We start from the raw sequence: 21,472 nt of genomic DNA, 5'->3' as shown, positions 1-21,472 counted from the left end.
AATAGCCTCACCGCCCTCATAGGTGGCAGCTATTCCTGTGTGCTCTCGATGGGTTCATTTCGTCTAATGTACCATTTGTGTCAAAAAAAAAAAAAAAAAAAGGTTCTCCGTGCCACGGGAGACAACCTTGGTTTATTTTGAGTACTGATTGAGTGATTGGGCACTAATTTGATTGAACATGGGGCGCAGATATTAAGCGTTTGATTTTATTTTATTTTTTTACTTTTTGAAGAATGAGAACCACTTTTTCAAAGCATCTTTTGAGAAGTAATGATAACCCATGTCCTAAAATGACCACACGATCTATAAACTAGGAAAACATTTATCTTTTTTACGGTGTTTAAAGTGGCATTAAAAAAGACTTTTCTATTATACAAAGAGATTAAAAAAGGCTTAGGGATGTACTTTTCTATATACTAGGAAAACATTCTATTATACAAAGACTTTTTTTTTTTTAATTTTTCTTTCTTTATTTGGTTGAATAAAATCTTTTATTTAGAAAGAGAGAAAAAAAGGCTTAAGGATTTTTTCTCTCATTAATCACTTCGCGAATCCCATTGCATTAAATTGATAAATGTTTTTGCAAATTACATTAGATTAGCAAAATGTTTTAAAATCTGCATTACGGTCGTTTTAAATTCTCTAACACGAGCCATAGAATAAGCCCTAATAAAAATCAATTCAGATTTTAATTGTTAATGATTTTAAAAATCAAGTCGTTCACTTATTAAAATTCACAAAAAATATCGCCAAACCCCGGTAGTTTACAATTAAAATATTAGAAAAAGCTGTTCTATCTCTTATTTATTGATATATTGTGGAGATGGAATTGGAATCTATAAGCAACAATGCGTTATTTACTTATTTTGATCTTTTTTTTGTGATTTGCCAAGTCAGATTTTGTCTTATGTAATTATTTTAAGGCTTCTTTCACAATTGAAATATGGCAGTGGCACATGATGTTGCCCATTTCATTTGATTGCGGAGAGAGGACAGGCGAAAGAGTCAAATATCGTGATCCCATGACATGGATCTAGAAGATGAAATGCTGATACTGGGACACAGAGATGGTGTCATGTCCCACATTGCTCCTTGGTTACTTCGCCAAAGGTACCTCCCATGTGAAAAGATCCAAGGATGGGTGCCTATTAATTTATGAGAAAAATGTATATAATTTTTTTTTTACCTCGCATGTCCCACTTGTCGATTGACATATACAGAGAAAAATAGTTTTAACGTTATAAATAGTTAACAAGTTTTAACGTTATAACCAACAAAGCATCGATATGCGATTTCTTTTAAAAATTACGTGTCGGATATTCACACGTGTTTTTTTGATACACGGTCAATATTTTAAGACACGTGGTCCCGCCACTCGATCAACTCTTCGACACAGTGTTATTAAATTCAGACCGACCCAGTCAGGTCAACCCGAATTCCGGTGACCCGGTGAGGTGACCGGATGGAGTCACCATTCGGACTGGACATGCATTCAGCCCGTAACGACTCGTATGACCGGCCCGATTTTTTACGGATCCCGTTAACCTGCTGAGCTTTTTCTCGGGTCCGGATGACCAAAAAGAAAAAGAAACAAAAAAATCTCCTCCACCGACAAGCTCTCTGTAGAAGTTACAAGCTTTGCCGCCTTATGAAGAGGGGTCACCGGTCATGAAGAGGAGACGGGAATCGACGAGAAGAAGTGTTGCCTTGGTGAGCTCAATGTATCTTTAGTAATGGCAGTCACCATCACAGGACCTTACAAAAAGTTGTAAGTTTTGCCTTACATTGCCTCCCTTGTAAGGGTTTCGTCCCCAAAACACAAAAATCTGATGTTTTTCCATCTAGATCAAGTGGTTGCCAAATAGGTATGCTCCAGATTCAACATTCCATGGAAACAGTGAGTGTAGCGCTCCTGGTTGTGGGATTTTAGAGAGTGAAAGAGTAAAAAAAAAAGGGAGAGTAGAAAAAGCCATTGAAAGTAGGGATTTTTGGCCAATCAAAAAGCATCACCCAGATTTGTGTTTTATATTCCTCCAAATTCAAGTGAATTGATCAGCACCATCCCTTCCCAAGCCCAAGATTTGATTTAGTCTGTCCATCAACAAATGCTTATATATATATATATATATATATATATATATATATATATATATATATATATATATCCGGGTCAACTGGTTCGATCCGTGACCCACCGGTCCGACCAGTGATCCAGTAATCCAGTATCCCGACCGGGTCGATGCTCGGTCCGGGTTTAATAACACTGCTCCGACACGTTTTTTTTAGGTCTTAATTTTATTTTATTAATTAAATATATAAAAATAATTTATAAATCAATTTTTTCCTGTTATGAAATTTGACATAAAAATTAACAAGATACGAAAAATAATTTTTGTTTATATTTATGTTATTAAATTTGAATTTTCGATTGGTTATATGACTTATTATGAGCTGTTGTATGTATTAAATATAGATTATATTATATATATTAAAAATATTATTTAATATCATAACGTGTGCCAACGTCTCGAAATATGATATTTTTTAGAATTAACGTGTCGGCGTGTCGTGTCGTTAGGGTGAAAGTGGGCTGGGTTGGGCCAATCTTTTCCCCGAAAAGCCCAAGCCTACGTCAAAAAATTTCAATTTGGCCTGGCTCAAGCCTACTACGAGTCTAATTGTTACCTAACTTGACCCGTTTATAAAAAAAATGGTCTGACCTAGCCTGTTAGCCTTTTAACTTTAACTTCCATGAATCAACTTTACAAAATACTCAAATTTTGTTGCCAAACCAAAACTTATAATTTTAACATCCAAACAGAATTATGAATCACAACAAAACTCATACAATCTGAATTTAAGTCACTTTCAAAAGCAAAATGCTCAAACTAAATAACATATATTTTATCAGATCCAATAAACAAATCCATACTATGTAAATTAAAATAATTACATGAATCCAACGAACACACCATGATGCTTGTAATAAGTATAACCTCTCCCAAAAATCTTTTAATATATTCATATACACAATCTAACATGTTGAGATGTTGGTTTCTCTTACATAAGAAATAAAGTCATATTTCTATTAAAATATAATCGAATATAATTAAATTATAAATAATTGCAATTGATTAAATTTATATCTTTTGTTTTTTTTTCAACGCATACTTATTCTTTTTTATTTTATTTAAAATAAATAATACAATATAGGCAGGCTATAGGCTTATAGGCCAGACCTTGTGAAAGTGGACCTACAGCCTTTTTATTAAATAAGCTTTTTAAAGGCCCAAACTCGGCCTATTTTATGAAATATATTAGGTCAGGTCTGGCCTTTCGTAGGCCGAGCTGTAGGCCCCTGTAAGTCGGTCCGGCCAAGTTTCATCCCTACTCGTGTGTGTCAGTGTCGGTGCAACATAGGTTATAACTATTTATTTCCAGAAATATATAGTTAAAAAAGATAACTAGAGATAAGTTTATCTCAAATGACTAAAGAAATATTTTTCTCATATTAAATATAGCATTACGTTATTTTCCATATATAATGCTTCTCTTTAGTTAAATACTAGTATTAAAGGTTTAATATTTCTCATATTATAATAAAATGATCTATCTTACACAATATGTATGTGTTTGTGACTTATATTTTCTTTCTTTCTCTTATTTTTATATGATCTCACGTAGATCCCATATATATATATATATATATATATATATATATATATATATATATATAAGTAATATAAAATTCTATTATTATATTTTCTTACATCACATAAAAATCTCATTATGTGGAGATATAACCCCACGTGCTTTACCTATAAGTGCAAAGGCTAAAATCGTGGGCCGGCGAACAACTCCTAGTATTTGGTTTGGCTTTTACAAAATAAATAATGTTTGATGAATAATTTTTCACGTATATTAAAATGATATTGTTTTATTAATTAAATTTATCTTTTTTTAATTGTATGATTGTACAGCTCTAGAAATATTAATATTTTCATTAATTAATACAAATAAAAAATATTGTACATTATTGGTTTTTACTCTTTAAAATAACTTATTTATTAATCTTTAAATGGGGTGACTTTTCTATTGGTGTACCTAGACTTTGTATAAAGTATAGGGATCCATATGTCCTTAAGAAAAAATAAAACAAAATAAGGTCAACCGTATATTCATACAGTCATACACAACTAGGGGTGTTAACGGGCCGAGCCGAGTCGAGCCGAACTTTGATCTTAACGGGCCAAGCCTGTATTTAAACGTGTCAGACTGGCCTTAGCCTGTTACCTGTTACGAATATAATATTAGCCTGTGGCCTGGTTCGTTTACAAAAAATAAAAGCCTGTCTCAAGCTTGTGGTCTGTTTATTTATTAAAAATAAAAACCATGCCTTCCAATTTGTAGCAGTATATAGCCCATTAATCATGCACTGATATGTATTTTTTTTTGTAAGAAAATAATAGTTGTTTCTTTTATAATAAAAAAACATTAATATTAAAAAATCAAAATAACAACAGCACCTTTACTTTATTTTACGTTGCTTTTCCTTAATTTTCTTCCACATTCTAGATTTTTTACATTAAATTTTCTTCCATATTCCTTAATATTCTAGATTTTTTACACTAGATTTGAACCCCACCAATAAATTTTCTTCCATATTTTACATTAAATTTTCTTCCACGGTCGCCGCCATAAGCATCATTATAAGTCGTGGAATCCGCATGGCTTATAAAAATAGATGATGAACATGACTTCATTTACCTGTTGGTGGGACGATGACTTAAATCGGGGAGAAGAGATAGAGCAGAGACAGAAAACTGAGAAAAAGATGTTGAAATGATTAATATAAAAATATATAAAATAAACAAATTTAATGTATACGGGCCAGCCTTCAAGGCTTCAAGGCCGAGCTTGACTATGGAAGCCTGAGGCCTTTTAAATAAAAATGCTTTTGCTTGAGTATAAGTATGGGCTTAATAATAAAAAAAGACGAGCCGAGCCGAGTCGAAACGGGTCGGGCCTAAGGCCCCTGATAGGCCCGTGACCTTATTATCACCCCTATACACAACTATAAGTTGTGCATAATGTTATTTCCGTATTTCAATAATGTTATTTACATATTACTTTTGAATATTTTATTGTTTTCTGAATAATGAAATAAAAAAAATACAAATTTAAGATTCAATTTTTTTCCCATCCTTATCATAAAATCTAAACAAATTCACATCTTTATTGGCAGGAAAACTTTGCTACCATAGATTCGAATCAAATTAGTTGAATAATAAATAAATTCATAGATAATAATAAAAATAAAACAAGGGTATGAAAACTTCTTGTTCCTTCTTTCATCTTTTTCAAGTCACAGGTTACACCTTATGTTGCATCGACATCGATACGACACAACACAATAATTCAATGCATTAATTCTAAAAAATATTAGATTTTGACACAATAGGATACATTTTGATATTAAATAATATTTTTAATTTATGTAGTATATACCATATTAATATTTAATAATTTAACAAAAAAATGAAGGTAAACACCCAATGGGTGCAGCTCAGTTGGTAATTTGGCGCTGAGTTAGTGGGGTTAGATATGTGTTCGATTCCTGCTGAATGTATTCTTGGGGAGGGGGCTGAACCTTTAGCCATCACTGTTCCCCTGCACTCCGGATTAGTCTCATAGCCGGTTCAAAGAGTCGAAGCTCGTGGGGATACCAGAGGGAGCCAACTCGTCTCAAAAAGATAATTAGGGTTGTGTAATTCCAAAAAAAAAAAAAAAAATGAAGCTAAACTTGTAGTCTACAAAGCACGAACACGCTTTGTTTTTCAAATTGTGCGTGTCGGACACGTGTCGGACACGTTCCGACACACGGTCAACGCTCCGACACGTTTTTTTTAGGCCTTAATTTTATTAACTAAATATATAAAAATTAATTTATAAATTAATTTTTTTTCTGTTATGAAATTTGACATGAAAAATTAACAAGGTACAAATTTTTTTTTTTGTTTATATTTATGTTATGAAATTGAATATTTGATTGGTAATATGACTTATTATGGGCTATTATATATATTGAATGTAGGTTATATTATATATATTAAAAATATTATTTAATATCAAAATGTATAATTATGATATCCCAAATATAAGATATAAGATATCCCAAATATTTATATTAAACTCAATAAAATAATAATTATAATATAATAAATCTAATAATTGAAACTAAAAATACAACACAATATTTAAAATCTGTTTTTGGTCTCTATAGTATATATTAAAGTGTCAGAAAATATGTTTACCAAAATAAAAAAGTGTCAGAAAATATCAAAGACACCTTGAGAAGAACATTTCCCCTGTGTAGAGGACGAGAGTACATGACCGTAGGTGCTTCCCCAATCTTTTAGAAAGTGACATATCCATTCCTGCCGTGAAGATGTTATGCTCCAAATGATATCAACAGAAGTTTATAGCCTTCTGCTTTCCGCAGTGCAATAATCTTTGAAGCACAAATACTGCATGTATGAAAAGGATTTGCCTCAATAGTCTAAAAATAGTAATAAAAAAGGAAAAATATACTCTTATGTCGTAGGATATAATTTTTCTCTCCTACACATACATCGATTTCCGTGTTACTTTTTTATTCTTTTTTTCTTTTTCTATAATAGGTGGGTCCCACACATGATTATCTCTATTGCATGAGAGAGTTCTCTCCTATTGCATGAGATTAATAAAGCCCATAAAAAAAACTTGTGCTCACTACCTTTCTTTTCTCCTCTGCTGATATAAGTGATCCTTGAAATTTCAAGAAGTTAACGAAACAACCTAATGAGGTCAGATGATTTATAATTAAATAAAGGAATTAGTTTATATTTTTCTTTTCTTTTCACATTATTCCACATAAATTTAACACACTTTTATGTATGTAAGATAAAAAGAAAAATACCCTTTTGTCCATATGGTCACGGACGAGAGAATCTCAATCTTTCTATGCTTTCTTTTCAACTTTTTCCTCCATCGTTGACAACAGTGTCCGTCCCTCTCATCTAATATCATACCATGTGACAACAGTTTATACTTGGTTTATTTTTTTATCCTTATTCCACATTTTGCCACCGACTTCTGCAGAGAACAGCAGTAGTAGTTAGCTTCATGTTATCAATTAATTATAGCATCCCCACCGACATTTTCCCATTAGTTTAGTTAGTTTGTACTTCACACAGTTAACCCTGTTAACCTCAAGCCTAGGTTCAAAGAAATTTTGATACCATTTAATTGAAACAAAAAACTTTCAATCCAAGAGAAGATCAGCATCTAAAAAAGTGAAATTGTGGTGTGCCAATGCCTCCTTCGAACTTTCCTCTTCGTTGGGAGAGTACAGGAGAACAATGGTGGTATGCATCACCCATTGATTGGGCTGCAGCAAATGGCCTCTATGATCTAGTGGTGGAGCTTTTACACCTTGACACCAATCTCCTCATAAAGCTAACTTCACTTTGTCGAATTCGCCGCCTCGAAACCGTGTGGGATGATGAGACACAGTTCGAAGATGTCGCTAAATGTCGCTCGCAGGTTGCTAGGAATCTCATGCTTGAGTGCGAGACAGGAAAAGGCCATAACACTCTCATTCGAGCTGGGTATGGTGGATGGCTTCTTTACACTGCTGCCTCTGCTGGTGACGTGGATTTTGTACAAGAATTGTTGGGAAGAGACCCTTTTCTTGTGTTTGGTGAAGGAGAGTATGGAGTCACTGATATGCTTTATGCTGCAGCCAGGAGCAGCAATTCTGAGGTATTCAAACTCCTCCTTCATTCTTCTCTCTTGCCAAGAGAGTGCCAGAGTAGTGGTGAAGAATTGGATGAAAGTTCTAGAGTTTTCAAGAGGGACATGATGAATAGGGCCATCCATGCTGCTGCCAGAGGAGGGAACTGGGAGATTCTGAAGCAGCTTGTTGGAATTGCTTCTGACATTTTAGCTTATAGAGATTCTCAAGGATGCACAGTGTTGCATACAGCAGCTGGCAGAGGACAGGTTGAGGTGAGACAGTTTACTTTTATTTTTATATTATCCATTGATTCATTGGTTATTTAACTAGTTTGATTGGAGCTACTGGAATTACATGAGCGGCAAAGCTCTCCCGACCAAGTATTAATACAGCTGCATTCTCAGCGACTCGAATATAAAATCACTGGTTAAGCTGAAACAACCTTTTACTAGTTGATCCACATGCTTGGTGATGCATCATAGCCGGTTTACTTTTAATGTGTTTGTAGAATATTTATGAGTTCTGCTTGTTTAATATGAGTCTCAAATTGGAATAAATGTTATAGAATATATATGGTTCTTTGCATTATCAATATCAGGCTTCACAATAAATCAGGTTCCTTTAGAATGAGTATGAAATGTAAGATATTGAGAACACTGTTCAAACAATAGTATTCACATTTTGCCCTTAGATTGGCATGCCCTTTGGCACCTTCCTACAGGTACAAAGCATTACATAGACTCCAACCAGGGTTAATGTTAAATTCTTAATTCTACATAAGTTCAATATGTCCAAACTTGCATACACCCTGCATTTTCACTGTCCCTTATTTTGATCACTGTAATGATACAGGTGGTGAGAAATCTACTTGCGTCATTTGATATTGTCAACTTAACTGATGCTCAAGGGAACACAGCATTACATGTAGCTTCTTACAGGGGTTACTTATCTGTGGTTGAGATTCTGATTCTTGCATCACCCTCACTAGCATTGTTAACCAATCACTATGGAGATACTTTTCTTCATATGGCAGTTGCTGGTTTCAAAAGTCCTGGTTTCCGTAGACTGGACAAGCATATTGAACTCATGAAGCAATTGGTGAGTGAAAAGATTGTGAACGCGGGGGATATTATCAATGTCAAGAACAATGATGGAAGAACAGCTCTTCATGTATCAGTGATTGATAACATCCAATGTGAGCTAGTGGAATTATTGATGTCTGTGTCATCAATTGATTTGAACATCCATGATGCTGATGGGATGACCCCTTTGGATCTTTTGAAGCAAAGACCAAGATCAGCATCTTCTGAAATTTTAATCAAACAGTTGATTTCCGCTGGAGGAATCTCTAATCATAAGGATTCTATGGCAAATACCCTTTTCACTCATATGAAAAACCATGTCATTGGAGGGAGTCCTGGGACTTCATTTAGAATACCAGATGCAGAGATATTCTTGTACACTGGCATTGAGAATGCATCTGATGGCAAGTATGATCAAGCAAGTGTGGAATCATATTCGTGCTCAAGCGAACTAAGCAATTCTGACTCGGCCAATTCTCCATATAACATTAAGTCTAATTCTGTCAATTATGCTGCAAGGCGCTTAAAGTTTCTTCTCCAGTGGCCTAGGAGAAGAGAGACAAAAGCAGCAGCCTCAAATTTGGAAGATGATGATTCTCTTGATCCTTTCAGTTCAAGTAGAAACTTGGAAGAGTTTCCAATCCCGTTACGGCAAAGATACTCACAACCATGCTCCCTTCCAAACAACAAAAGAACACAATCTATGAGGAATTACATTCCAAGTACAATCTCCAAAATGAATTTCACTGCGCGCCTAATGCAAGGGGTGATTCAGGTAAAGCCACAAGTGCCTCTTACTCCTGATTCAACTTCTAGTCCTTTTCAAGAATTATCTGTGGCTTCTCTTTCTTTGATCAATAAACAAAAGGGTGTTGATATAATGGGACCCTCTTGCTCCAACCGATCAATAGATGATTGCACACTTCAATTGAACCACAAACAGAGTTCCTTCAATAAGAAATTGATGAATCGGTATTTCTCGTTTGGAGCACAAGGCCTGGCTGTGGAAGATTCAAATAGCTGCGCTAAGTCAAATGGGAGTTATAAGCGTTTCAGTTCTTTAGTTGCCTAACTTTTAATACATTGAAAGTGTGATCGACTTAGTAAGAACATGAAAATATAGATTCTTAGCTTGTATTAACACACACAGTTTATCTGCAAAAGTTTTCCAATTCCAAATTCAAGCAGCAATGCCAGTTGCACACATGCTATTTACTCTGGATTATGCACACACAGATTACATTTTTTTGTCATTATAACAGCTTTTATCCTCAATAATAAAGAAAGGGGGGAGGGGATCAAAGAAAAAAAAAAGGAGTTATCGGTTGCTGATAATCCTGCATTGTGTTTGAAATGATAAAACTTGAGAATCAGATTTATAAAATAAATTATTTGTTTGAAAAATAATTGAATTGATATGATTTTGAAGCCCTTGCCTTTTTGTTCATAAATATGGTTTGAGTTATTCGGTGTTGAGATCCGAGAGAAATTTGACATCTAGATCACTTTAAAAACTTTTACTTTTATGGTTTATTGCTTTCTTTTTATATATATTAATGGGAAAGGATACATTTAGCAAAAGGTTTATCACCATAAATGTATCTTTTTTAGCAATGTGAATTAGCAACACATTGTCATCTAGAAAGCATTTCCCATTCAGGACGGTTAATAGATTTAGCTCTATTTGCCACCCAATTCAAATTGCCACACACAAAATTTCCCTCCTCAATCATGGGATAACCAGGGAATTTCAAATTCGGTTTTGTTTTCCAAGATCCATCACCAAATGCATAAACTTTGGTCTCAGTTCTGTGCACTTCTTCATTAGAGCAGGGATCAGTAAAAACAATAACCACCTTGTACTTGCCACTCACATGATCATAACCAAAACCTCGAAACAAGGCACACTCAACACCACGTACATCCACAGACGGAGTTTTTTTTGACAACAACCTTGTAGATGGGTTCCACAACCAGGCATTTCTTTGATCGCGATCAAACAAACACACCAACCCATTGCAGGATCCAACGATTCGGTAATTGCTCCTCATGGTGAAGTCAACATCCTCAGTAAGGGTTAATGGGTTGTTAAACAGTGATTTCGCGGAGCAAGATGCTAACTTGTCGTTGCCTTTCCTGTTGGGTGCCAGCAACCGGTGGTGGGTCAAGGTTGGATCCACGGTGGACATAGAAAGGTGCAATTTTGCGAAGTGGGTATCGGAGATCATGGACTCCCCTTGCTTGCACACACACCTGCATCGCAAAAGAGATCTCACAGGGAGCCTCAACAGGATTTCATATGTGAGGTCGCATGGAAATAGTGCTTGTGGCGGCGAGTCATTCTCACTCGCCATCATGGTTTATTAGTTCCTTGGTCTAAGGTGTCTCGGTCTTCATTTGTCGGAACAGTAACCATTTTGTCACTGTTCATCATACTATTTACCAGAATGTCACGCTTACAGTAAAAATTTCTAAAATGCCACGCAGACTAATTCGTTACACAGTGTAGCGAATTATGCCTGCTGATGTGTCACCTCCCTAGTGGTCCACATATTTCGCTACACAGGATAGCGAAATATGTGGTCAAATGGTCAGACGGACAGTCACCTGTTGGACACATGTCACACCACCAATATTTCGCTACACTGTGTAGCGAAATATGTGGCAACGATAACCTGCTGCACTGCGCATGTGGGACACGTGTCATCCATCTACAAATTCGCTACATAGGGTAGCGAATTATGTGCAACTGATTTTCTATTTAAACCCCACGGTCCCACCCCGCACCCCACCATTTCTACCTCACTCCCTCTCTCTCTAACTGGTTTCTCACTCTACAAGGTTAGGCTTTTTTTTTTTTTTTTTGCTTTTATAATATATTTGTTTTATTATTTATGCTTTTATAAATATGTTACATTCTTTTATATTGATACTTGAAATATTAGGTTAGTAAATATGTGATATTATTTAATATTGATATTTGAATAATTGTGGTTAGTAAATATGGTAATTTTATTTTATGCATAAATTGTTAGATATAATTTATTTAATTTATTATTTATGCTTTAATACATTTTTTATGTTATTTAAATTTTGTTTGTGAAACCTTAAGTTAGTAAAATGTGTTAATATTATTCACGCTTGAATGCTTAGGTATTAATTTATTTAATTTATTATTTATGCTTTAATACATTTGTAATTTATTTAGGGTTTAAGGTTTAGAAACCTTAGAGTAGTAAAATGTGTTAATATTATTTAATGTTGGTATTTGGGCCATTAGATTAATAAATGTGTTAATTTATTTTGTGCATAAATGAATGGTTAGGTCTACATAATTAAATTTTTTAATTAATTTGTAAACGTTAATAATTTATAAATATTTTTTAATTTTTTAATCTTCATTTGTCTCACCCCGGTTTATTTATAAATTAAAATTAGGGTTCATGGGTCTCATACCTATAATTTTTTTTAAGTGGGAATCCAAATTTAATATGGGAAAAATGAGAGAGATAAAATATCAGGATAGGAATAAAAAAATCAACGAAATAATTAAGATCTTTTATGTGACGATGAAGATGTGGACTGTGTCATAGATGCAATTGTGGACCGAAAATTTCAAAACTTTATTGAGATATATGTTGAAATAGACTGTGGTCAATCTTCTTCTGCACCTGTGCATGGAAGAAATCAAAGTCAAGAAGACAGAGTGGTCGGTTTATCTGCACCTGCACCTATCTTAAGTCAAATACCACTGAGGGAAATAGACGAGGATAATTATGGACCTTCATTTGGTATTAATTACGTAAACGGTTCACAACATAAACATCAAATAGTTCATTTCATTAATATTACATAAACTACAAATGTCAAATAGGAAGACCGAAGTCAATTACATAACAACATACACTACAAACGTAAAATAGAAACATAAACCCTAAATCTAATCCTCATCCTCCTCGGACGTCGTCTCCTCGTCATCCTCATCTGACACATCAGCCCCCTGCCCTGCAACATCCTCAATCTGCTATCCTCGTCCAAGCTCTAGACGAGCAAGCCTATCTTCAACACCCTTGAACCGTCCCTGTATATGTCTAAATCTTTCATTTCCCTTATGCACGTGACTCTTCCTCCATTTTTTGTGTTTCAGCGCCATTTTTCCTATTTTCTTCAGCGTGGCGTTTATGCCCTTCATGACATCACGTAATAAAACCCACCCTCAGGCTCAGCTATCTCCTGCTGGTCACCCTCATCATCATCGTCATCATCATCCTCCACCTCGGGCTCAACCATGTCTACAACTGGAGCAACATCAGGAACCTCAACATCAGCCGCACCTGTGAACTGCCACACTCCTGTTTTGGGGTTCTTTGTCATCTTGCACTGCTCCAGTAGACGTTTTCCAAATATGATTATACCATGTGGTCTTCTTCAAAGTCACATTACCCATGGGAACATCAAAATGCTCCAATATCCTCTGAACAAGACAAGCAAATGGAAGTGCACCCTTGTGTTTGGCCTTATAAATCATCCAACAGATGTAGTGCCTCCAGTTCACCGAAGTACCATGTCGGATAGCCCACATGATGGGAATGTCATGCTCCAACACCCTGGAATGATTGAACGCTCGCGGAAACAGAATGTATGACATATGTAGTATGCGGGATCCACAGTAAGCAACCCCACCGTATAGGCAATGTGTTGCCCACGGAACGGCATCACCGCGTGTATATCCTGGAAGTTTTTTTAAATTTTGCGTCATATTAAAAGTCTGCGCAGAATCAAAGTCATACCCCAGTAACTCCAACCATACCGGAGCCGTCATTGATGATCTCCACCCCGCAGACCCTAGACCTCAGCTCACCCTGATGGTAGCTGAGGTTAAGGTATGCAGCTCAGAATATGAACACGACAGTTCAGCCAAGGTCCTAAGATAAACCACCTCACAATGTTAAAACCTTCTTGTTCAAAAAAGGTCTACTTCTAATAATTTATATAATAATTTAATATTAAATAATTAATTTTATTTTTAAGAAGACATAGTTTCTTTGGGCTCAGATTTATTTTTATTGTCTTTAATGTTATTTCATGCATAGTTATTATTATTGTACCATATACAATATGATTCGTATGATACGATACGATTTACAAATACAGTGATACATAAAGGCTTTGTATCAGACAATATAACACTATATCATACGTTACAATACATATCATGTATTATACGATAAGAAAATTAAATTAAATTTTTTTAAATTTTAATATTAAAAAGAAATAAATATTTGGTTTATGATATAAATTAAAAAATTTAAAAAACTATTATTAATAAAAAAAGAAAATAAAGATTTGATTTGTGATATAAATTCAAAAAAAAATCTATATTAATAAAGGAAATAATTAAATTAATATTTTAAATTATTTTTTATTATGTGTCTGTATCTTACTATTCGATATGATTCACGATACACGATACAAAAAATTGGTCAAACGATACACAATACATATTGCGATTCAACAACCTTAATTGCATGTACTAATTTTTTTTTCCATCCATGCTTTTATTTTGTTTTATTACATTTGATTTTTTTCAAATATTTTCTTAAACATAAATTATTTTGCTATCGTGATTTTGCAATTATTTTTCTACTAAACTTTACCCAATCTTTGTTGATTTATTTTTAAAAATATATACATGGTGTTACCAAGTAATTGATATTTCGCGACGAGATTTGTGTTGGGTATGTTTCATATTTCGTATTCATCGTAACTTATGATTGACAACTCGTTGTCAACTCATAACTGATTCATTGTCGACTGATTGCTGACTCATTAACGACTCATTGTATTTTTCTTTTCTTAATAGTTTAGGTTTGGGTCCATGAATAACTATTATTTTCAGGGTTTTCTAAAATTTATTTATATTATCTTGTAAACTGAGTGGCTTGTCACGAATGTCAGTGAGACGAATATAGTACAAACAAGCTAGACGTAGTTTATTTCGAACGAATCAGGATAAATCGATGTGTTATTTTTCTCTTCCCTTTCTCTCTTTTCTTGTTTGCAATCTTGTGTATGTGTATCAATTTCCAACAATTCGAGTGAAATTTAAATTTTTAGAGCACACCTTTATTTTTATGCTTTACTCTTTTTTCGGAAAAAAAAGGATTTAGGAGAATGTCGAGTTTTTTCATTATAAGGCTAGATGCATCACAAGTCTTGGGGATGACACCAACACGAAACTGAATACAATTTTATTTTTATTTTTTTTGTCTAGTTTAGTTCATATGACCCAATTCTATTGATTTAATTTTCAATAATTACAAACCCAGGCTTACAAGTAAAGATATTTGGTGGTGAGATTTGATTGAATATTGACTTTTATATCACATTAAAAAAATTCATTTTTATACTATATTCTTTTCAAGCTGTAGCATGTTCAAATTAAACGTTTGGCATGCAATGACAGCAGACTATATATCCTGATAATTTCTTCACATAATCTGCTGAAGTGCTAATACTTCTTTTAATCCGGGCTCTACACCACTGCATGTTTTGTTATTATAACAGGTTTTATCCCCAATAATAAATGGGGGGTAATCGAAGACAAAGGAGGAGTTAAGTTATCGGTTGTTGTGTACCAAAAAAGAAAAAAAGTTATCGGTTGTTGATAATCCCGACTTATGTTTGAAATGATAAAATTTGAGAATTGCTGATAATCCTGAATTATGTTTGAGACGATAAAACTTGAGAATTAGATTTATAAAATAAATTATTTGTTTGAAAACTAATTGAATTGATATGATTTTGAAGCCCTTGCCTTTGTGTTCATAAATATGGTTTGAGAAATTCGGTGATGAGATCCGAGAGAAATTTGACATCTAGATCACTTTAAAAACTTTTACTTTTGGGAAAAATATTTCTGCAGTTAATGCAGATAAATTATCTGCATTTATCTTCAAAATAACGTCGTTTTGGTATTGAAATCTTAAAAAATTATAAATATAAAGACTATTATAACACTGAAATAAATTAAAACTACAAAAAAACCATGATTTTCGTCTAAAACGACGTCGTATTGGGCTTACTGCAGATAACTTATCTTGATCTGCAGTAACTGAAGAAAAAACGAACCCTTTACTTTTATGATTTACTGGTTTCTTTTTAGAGAAAACATTTTCTCATGTTGTAGGAGAATTATTTTCTCCTACTAGTGATCCTTCTATTTTCGTGCTCTCCTACCGCGTGAGAAAATCAAAACCCTTCTTTTTATATATATTAATTCAGATTCTCTGCCTTAACCCAAATCAAAAGTAACTTAAACTATTCATATACCGATGGTGGAGAAATATAACTCAAACTATTCTTTCTAGTAATATTGGAGATGCAAGCAAGTAAAGGAAAAGAAAAATGGCCTGACAAGGAGAAAAACCTTCAGCCTCAATCCAAAATCAAGATTTGGACAAGTGCCAATTAAGCTACAAACTTAATAGCAGATAACATCTCTTTGGCCATGCAGTATTAGAGTTGTTGCCTTCGTCAAAATTTTGACAGGCATAAAGTTAGAACCAAATCCACATTATAACTTAAATACCATGTTGTACCCCATCTATATGTCAAGTACTCTTCATGAGCCCTTTTCAACTAATGTGAGATTTGAACATAGCACATAATACACACCCTAACTTTTAAGTTCAAAACACTCATAACCACAAAGTACAAAAAATATTAAATGTAAAAGCTATCCAAGATGAGAATCTGACCACAATACATAAAACACACATGCAGTATAGAATAAAACAAGCATCACTACAAATATTTGGTGAAATCTTCAACAAAACATCACTATTAATTTTATATGAAACAAAACTTCGGAAACTTTGATAAGATAAGAAATAAGATAAGAAAAGACACTGCTTTAATAACAAAACTGATAAGCAAAATGTACAAACTTCAGAAGCTTAATTTCAAGTTTTCAAAAATATGGTGAGACCAGACTCTCAACGTAAATGCATCGCTCATACCAAAATCTGTGTCTCTGAACATCAGGATACTCCAATCTGTCTACCTTCGGGTCATACAGAGCTGGTCCATGATCCGTATACAATAGAATCGCACCCTTTTCTGATATGCAACATGGATTTATGTCAGTTTTACGAAACGAACCAATCCGATGATCCGCACGAGGGATTGCCATAAATTTAATCCATGACTCTTTAACACCATATTCCTTCATTAGCCACACAACCAAATGGGTTTTTCCATAGCTATTATAACAAACACAAAGGCAGTCTTTCAAGACAGCTTGTTCAAGGTAAAGAACATTGTCATCACCAAAATCAGGAAGCAACACATTGCTAATTGTATCCTTTCCCAGGTCAAAAGAAAGGATTTCCCATTCAGGACGCTTAATAGATTTACCTCTTTTTGCCACCCAATTCAAATTGCCACACACAAATTTTCCCTCCTCATTACTGGGATAACCAGGGAATTTCAAATTCCGTTTTGTTTTCCAAGATCCATCACCAAATGCATAAACTTTGGTCTCAGTTCTGTGCTCTTCTTCATTACACCAGGGATCAGTAAAAACAATAACCACCTTGTACTTGCCACTCACATGATCATAACCAAAACCTCGAAACAAGGCAAACTCAACACCATGTACATCCACAGACGGAGTTTTTCTGGACAACAGCCTTGTAGATGGGTTCCACAACCAGGCATTGTTTTGACTAAGATCAATCAAACACACCAACCCATTGCAGGACCCAGCGATTCGGTAATTGCTCCTCATGGTGAAGTCAACATCCTCAGTAAGGGTTAATGGGTTGTTAAACAGTGATTTCGCGGAGCAAGATGCTAACTCGTCGTTGCCGTATCCGGTGTGTACCAGCAACCGGTGGTGGGTCAAGGTTGGATCCACGGTGGACATAGAAAGGTACAATTTTGCGAAGTGGGTATCGGAGATCATGGACTCCCATTGCTTGCACACACACCTGTATCGCAAAAGAGATCTCACAGGGAGCCTCAACAGGATTTCATATATGAGGTCGCATGGAAATAGTGCTTGTGGCGGCGCGTCCTTCTCACTCGCAATCATGGTTTGTTAGTTCCTTGGTCTAAGGTCTCACTCTTCACTTGTGTCACCCTGGTCTATCTATAACTTGCGGTTCATGGTCTCATACCTAAAATTTTTTTGAATGGGAATCCAAATTTAATGTGAGAAAAATGAGATTGATAAAATATCAGCATACAAATAAAAAAATTAACGAAATAATTAAGATACGTTCATGTTAAATAACAGGTAATCTACTTCTAATAATTTATTATTTATATATTAATTTAATCTTAATTGATTTTTTTGTTTAAGAAGACATAGCATTCTTGGGGCTCAGATTTATTTTTATTGTCAATGTTATTCCATCCATAGTTATTAGTATCGTACGATACATGATATGATTTACAAGCGTAGCGATACGTATCGTAGAATATATCGGAAATGGCGACGATACAACACTATATCGTACGATATAATACCAATCATGTATCTTACATGAGTTGGCAACCATGAGCCAGTCATGAGTTGGCAACCATGAGTTGACAATGAATGCAAATATGAAATATACTCATCACAAATATCATCACGAAATATCAATTACTTGATAACACTATGTAATTAATTACAAAAATAAATCAACGAAGATCGGGTAAAATTTAGTAGAAAATAATTGCAAAATCACGGGAGGAAAATAATTTATTTAAGAAAGTATTTGAAAAATCACATGCAATAAAACAAAAATTAAATAAAAACTTATAATTTATAATATAAAAAAGAAAAAAAGATTTGATTTATGATTTAAATTAAAAAAATCTAAAAATTTATTATGAATAAAGAAAAGAAAGTAAAGATTTGATTTGTGATATAAACTCAAAAATAAATTTGAAAAATCTGTATTAATAGAGGAAATAATTAAATAAATATTTTAATATATTTTTAAAAAATTTATTATTATTTATATATCTTACATTTCAACACAATTCACGATACACGATATAAAAAATTAGTCAAACAATATACGATACATATTGCGATTTAACAATATTGATCGCATGCAATAAATTTTTTGTTTTTCATCCATACTTTAATTTTGTTTTCTTGCATGTGATTTTTTCAAATACTTTCTTAAATAAATTATTTTCCTCCCGTGATTTTGCAATTATTTTCTACTAAATTTTACCGGATCTTCGTTGATTTATTTTTTTAATTAATTACATAGTGTTATCAAGTAATTGATATTTCGTGATGATATTTGTGATGAGTATATTTCATATTTGCATTCATTGTCAACTCATGGTTGCCAACTCATGACTGACTCATGGTTGCCAACTCATGTAAGATACATGATTGGTATTATATCGTACGATATAGTGTTGTATCGTCTGATACTGATACAAAGCCATTTCCGATATATTCTACGATACGTATCGCTACGCTTGTAAATCATATCATGTATCGTACGATACTAATAACTACGGATGGAATAACATTGACAATAAAAATAAATCTGAGCCCCAAGAATGCTATGTCTTCTTAAAAAAAAAAATCAATTAAGATTAAATTAATATATAAATAATAAATTATTAGAAGTAGATTCCCTGTTATTTAACATGAACGTATCTTAATTATTTCGTTAATTTTTTTATTTGTATGCTGATATTTTATCAATCTCATTTTTCTCACATTAAATTTGGATTCCCATTCAAAAAAATTTTAGGTATGAGACCATGAACCGCAAGTTATAGATAGACCAGGGTGACACAAGTGAAGAGTGAGACCTTAGACCAAGGAACTAACAAACCATGATTGCGATTTAACAATATTGATCGCATGCAATAAATTTTTTGTTTTTCATCCATACTTTAATTTTGTTTTATTGCATGTGATTTTTTCAAATACTTTCTTAAATAAATTATTTTCCTCCCGTGATTTTGCAATTATTTTCTACTAAATTTTACCCGATCTTCGTTGATTTATTTTTTTAATTAATTACATAGTGTTATCAAGTAATTGATATTTCGTGATGATATTTGTGATGAGTATATTTCATATTTGCATTCATTGTCAACTCATGGTTGCCAACTCATGACTAATTCATTGTTGACTTATGACTGACTCATAACTAATTCATTGCCGACTTATTGTATTTTTATTTTTTTAAAAGTAAGAGCTTGGGCTCATAAATAGTTATTATTTTAAGAATTTTTTAGAATCCATTTATATTCTATTGTAAATTTATTTGCAACGAGTATAAGTGAGACGAATATAGTATATACAAATTAAATGTAGTTTATATTAGATGAATCAGGATAAATTACTCTGTTATTCTTCTATTCCCTCTCTCTCTCTTCTTGTTTGCAATCGATCTTGTGTATGTGTATATATTGATTTCCAACAATTTGAGTGAAATTTAACTTTTTAGAGCACACCTTTATTTTTATGCTTTACTCTTTTTTGGTAAAAAAGGATTTAGGTGAATGTCGAGTTTTTTCATTATAAGGCTAGATGCATCACAAGTATTTGGGGATGACACCAACACGAAACTGAATACAATATTTTTTTTTATTTTATTTTTTGTCTAGGTTAGTTCATATTACCCAATTGTATTGATTTATTTTTCAATAATTAAAAACCCAGGCTTACCAAGTAAAGATATTTGGTGGTTTGGTGGTGAGATTTGATTGAATATTGACTTTTATATCACATTAAAAAAATCATTTTTATACTATATTCTTTTCAAGCTGTAGCATTTTCAAATTAAACGTTTGGCATGCAATGACATGAGACTATGGGTGCGCATGACAACCTTTCCGGAATCAATTTTTTTTTTTAATTTTTATTTTCGAGAACAGAAATAGATAGGAAACTCGTTTGGTAAAACCGATTTATTTTTTTGTTCCCGGAATGAACCGGTTTAATTTTTGTGCTGGGAAACAGAAAAAAGAATCAGAAAATTTCTGCTTTTTTGTTTCCGGGCACAAAATGAGAAACACTTATCTCTCTTAGTCACTCTCCATCTCTATCATCATCACCACCACCACCATCATCCCGACACGACCACCGCCACCATTGTCGCCGCCGCCATCATACCACTAGTGTTGTCGTGACCACCCCCACCACCACGTTGCCCCTGCCACCATCACCACCACCTCCACCCAATCCACCCATCACTGCCACCATCACCACCACCACCACAACTATCACCGCTGCAACCACCACCACCATTATCACTGTCACCGTCACCACCACCATCACCACTACTGCCATCAACCACCACCATCATTGCAACCACTGCCGCCGCCATCGCCATCGCCATCACCACGCCACTGCCACCACCGCCATTGCCACCACTACCACCATCACGACGCCACTGCTACCATCACCACCATTATCATTTATGCAGCCACCACCGACGACTGCCACCGCCACCACCAACCACCCCCACCATCGTCACAGCCACTACCGCAACCAATACCACCATCGCCACTATCACACCACCCCGCCACTACCACCACCGCCGCCACCACCACCACCACTGTCACCACCGCCATCGCCATC

The 21,472-nt window shown here is 34.1% G+C and overlaps 3 protein-coding genes across 3 annotated transcripts; 1 reads left to right on the top strand and 2 right to left on the bottom strand.

Annotated features, from left to right (window-relative positions):
- Positions 1–7,353: 7,353 nt before the first annotated feature.
- On the top strand, positions 7,354–9,931 carry LOC133315131 (uncharacterized). Its single transcript, XM_061517034.1, has 2 exons — positions 7,354–8,049; positions 8,630–9,931. Exons 1-2 carry the CDS (start codon positions 7,354–7,356, stop codon positions 9,929–9,931), a joined length of 1,998 nt encoding a protein of 665 aa, XP_061373018.1.
- A 562-nt stretch (positions 9,932–10,493) lies between these two features.
- On the bottom strand, positions 10,494–11,213 carry LOC133305141 (F-box/kelch-repeat protein At3g23880-like). The gene has a single exon (XM_061505623.1). It carries the CDS (start codon positions 11,211–11,213, stop codon positions 10,494–10,496), a length of 720 nt encoding a protein of 239 aa, XP_061361607.1.
- A 5,618-nt stretch (positions 11,214–16,831) lies between these two features.
- LOC133313521 (F-box/kelch-repeat protein At3g23880-like) lies at positions 16,832–17,956 on the bottom strand. Its single transcript, XM_061515205.1, has one exon. It carries the CDS (start codon positions 17,954–17,956, stop codon positions 16,832–16,834), a length of 1,125 nt encoding a protein of 374 aa, XP_061371189.1.
- Between the last annotated feature and the right edge of the window lie 3,516 nt (positions 17,957–21,472).

The sequence above is a fragment of the Gastrolobium bilobum genome, unplaced genomic scaffold, assembly GCF_033153095.1.
Source record: "Gastrolobium bilobum isolate Gb01-03AN ecotype WA unplaced genomic scaffold, APGP_CSIRO_Gbil_v1 utg21156, whole genome shotgun sequence".
Taxonomy (NCBI): Eukaryota; Viridiplantae; Streptophyta; class Magnoliopsida; order Fabales; family Fabaceae; genus Gastrolobium; species Gastrolobium bilobum.
The sequence above is the reverse complement of the archived record's forward strand: the minus strand, read 5'-3'. Positions and strand labels throughout refer to the sequence as shown.

What these genes read in the sequence shown, in the direction of transcription:
- LOC133305141 (XM_061505623.1), bottom strand. Translation starts at nt 11,213, where the DNA reads ATGGCGAGTGAGAATGACTCGCCGCCACAAGCACTATTTCCATGCGAC.
- LOC133315131 (XM_061517034.1), top strand. Translation starts at nt 7,354, where the DNA reads ATGCCTCCTTCGAACTTTCCTCTTCGTTGGGAGAGTACAGGAGAACAA. An exon ending in CTGGCAGAGGACAGGTTGAG is followed by an intron (nt 8,050 to 8,629) that starts GTGAGACAGTTT and finishes GTAATGATACAG; the next exon opens with GTGGTGAGAAATCTACTTGC.
- LOC133313521 (XM_061515205.1), bottom strand. Translation starts at nt 17,956, where the DNA reads ATGATTGCGAGTGAGAAGGACGCGCCGCCACAAGCACTATTTCCATGC.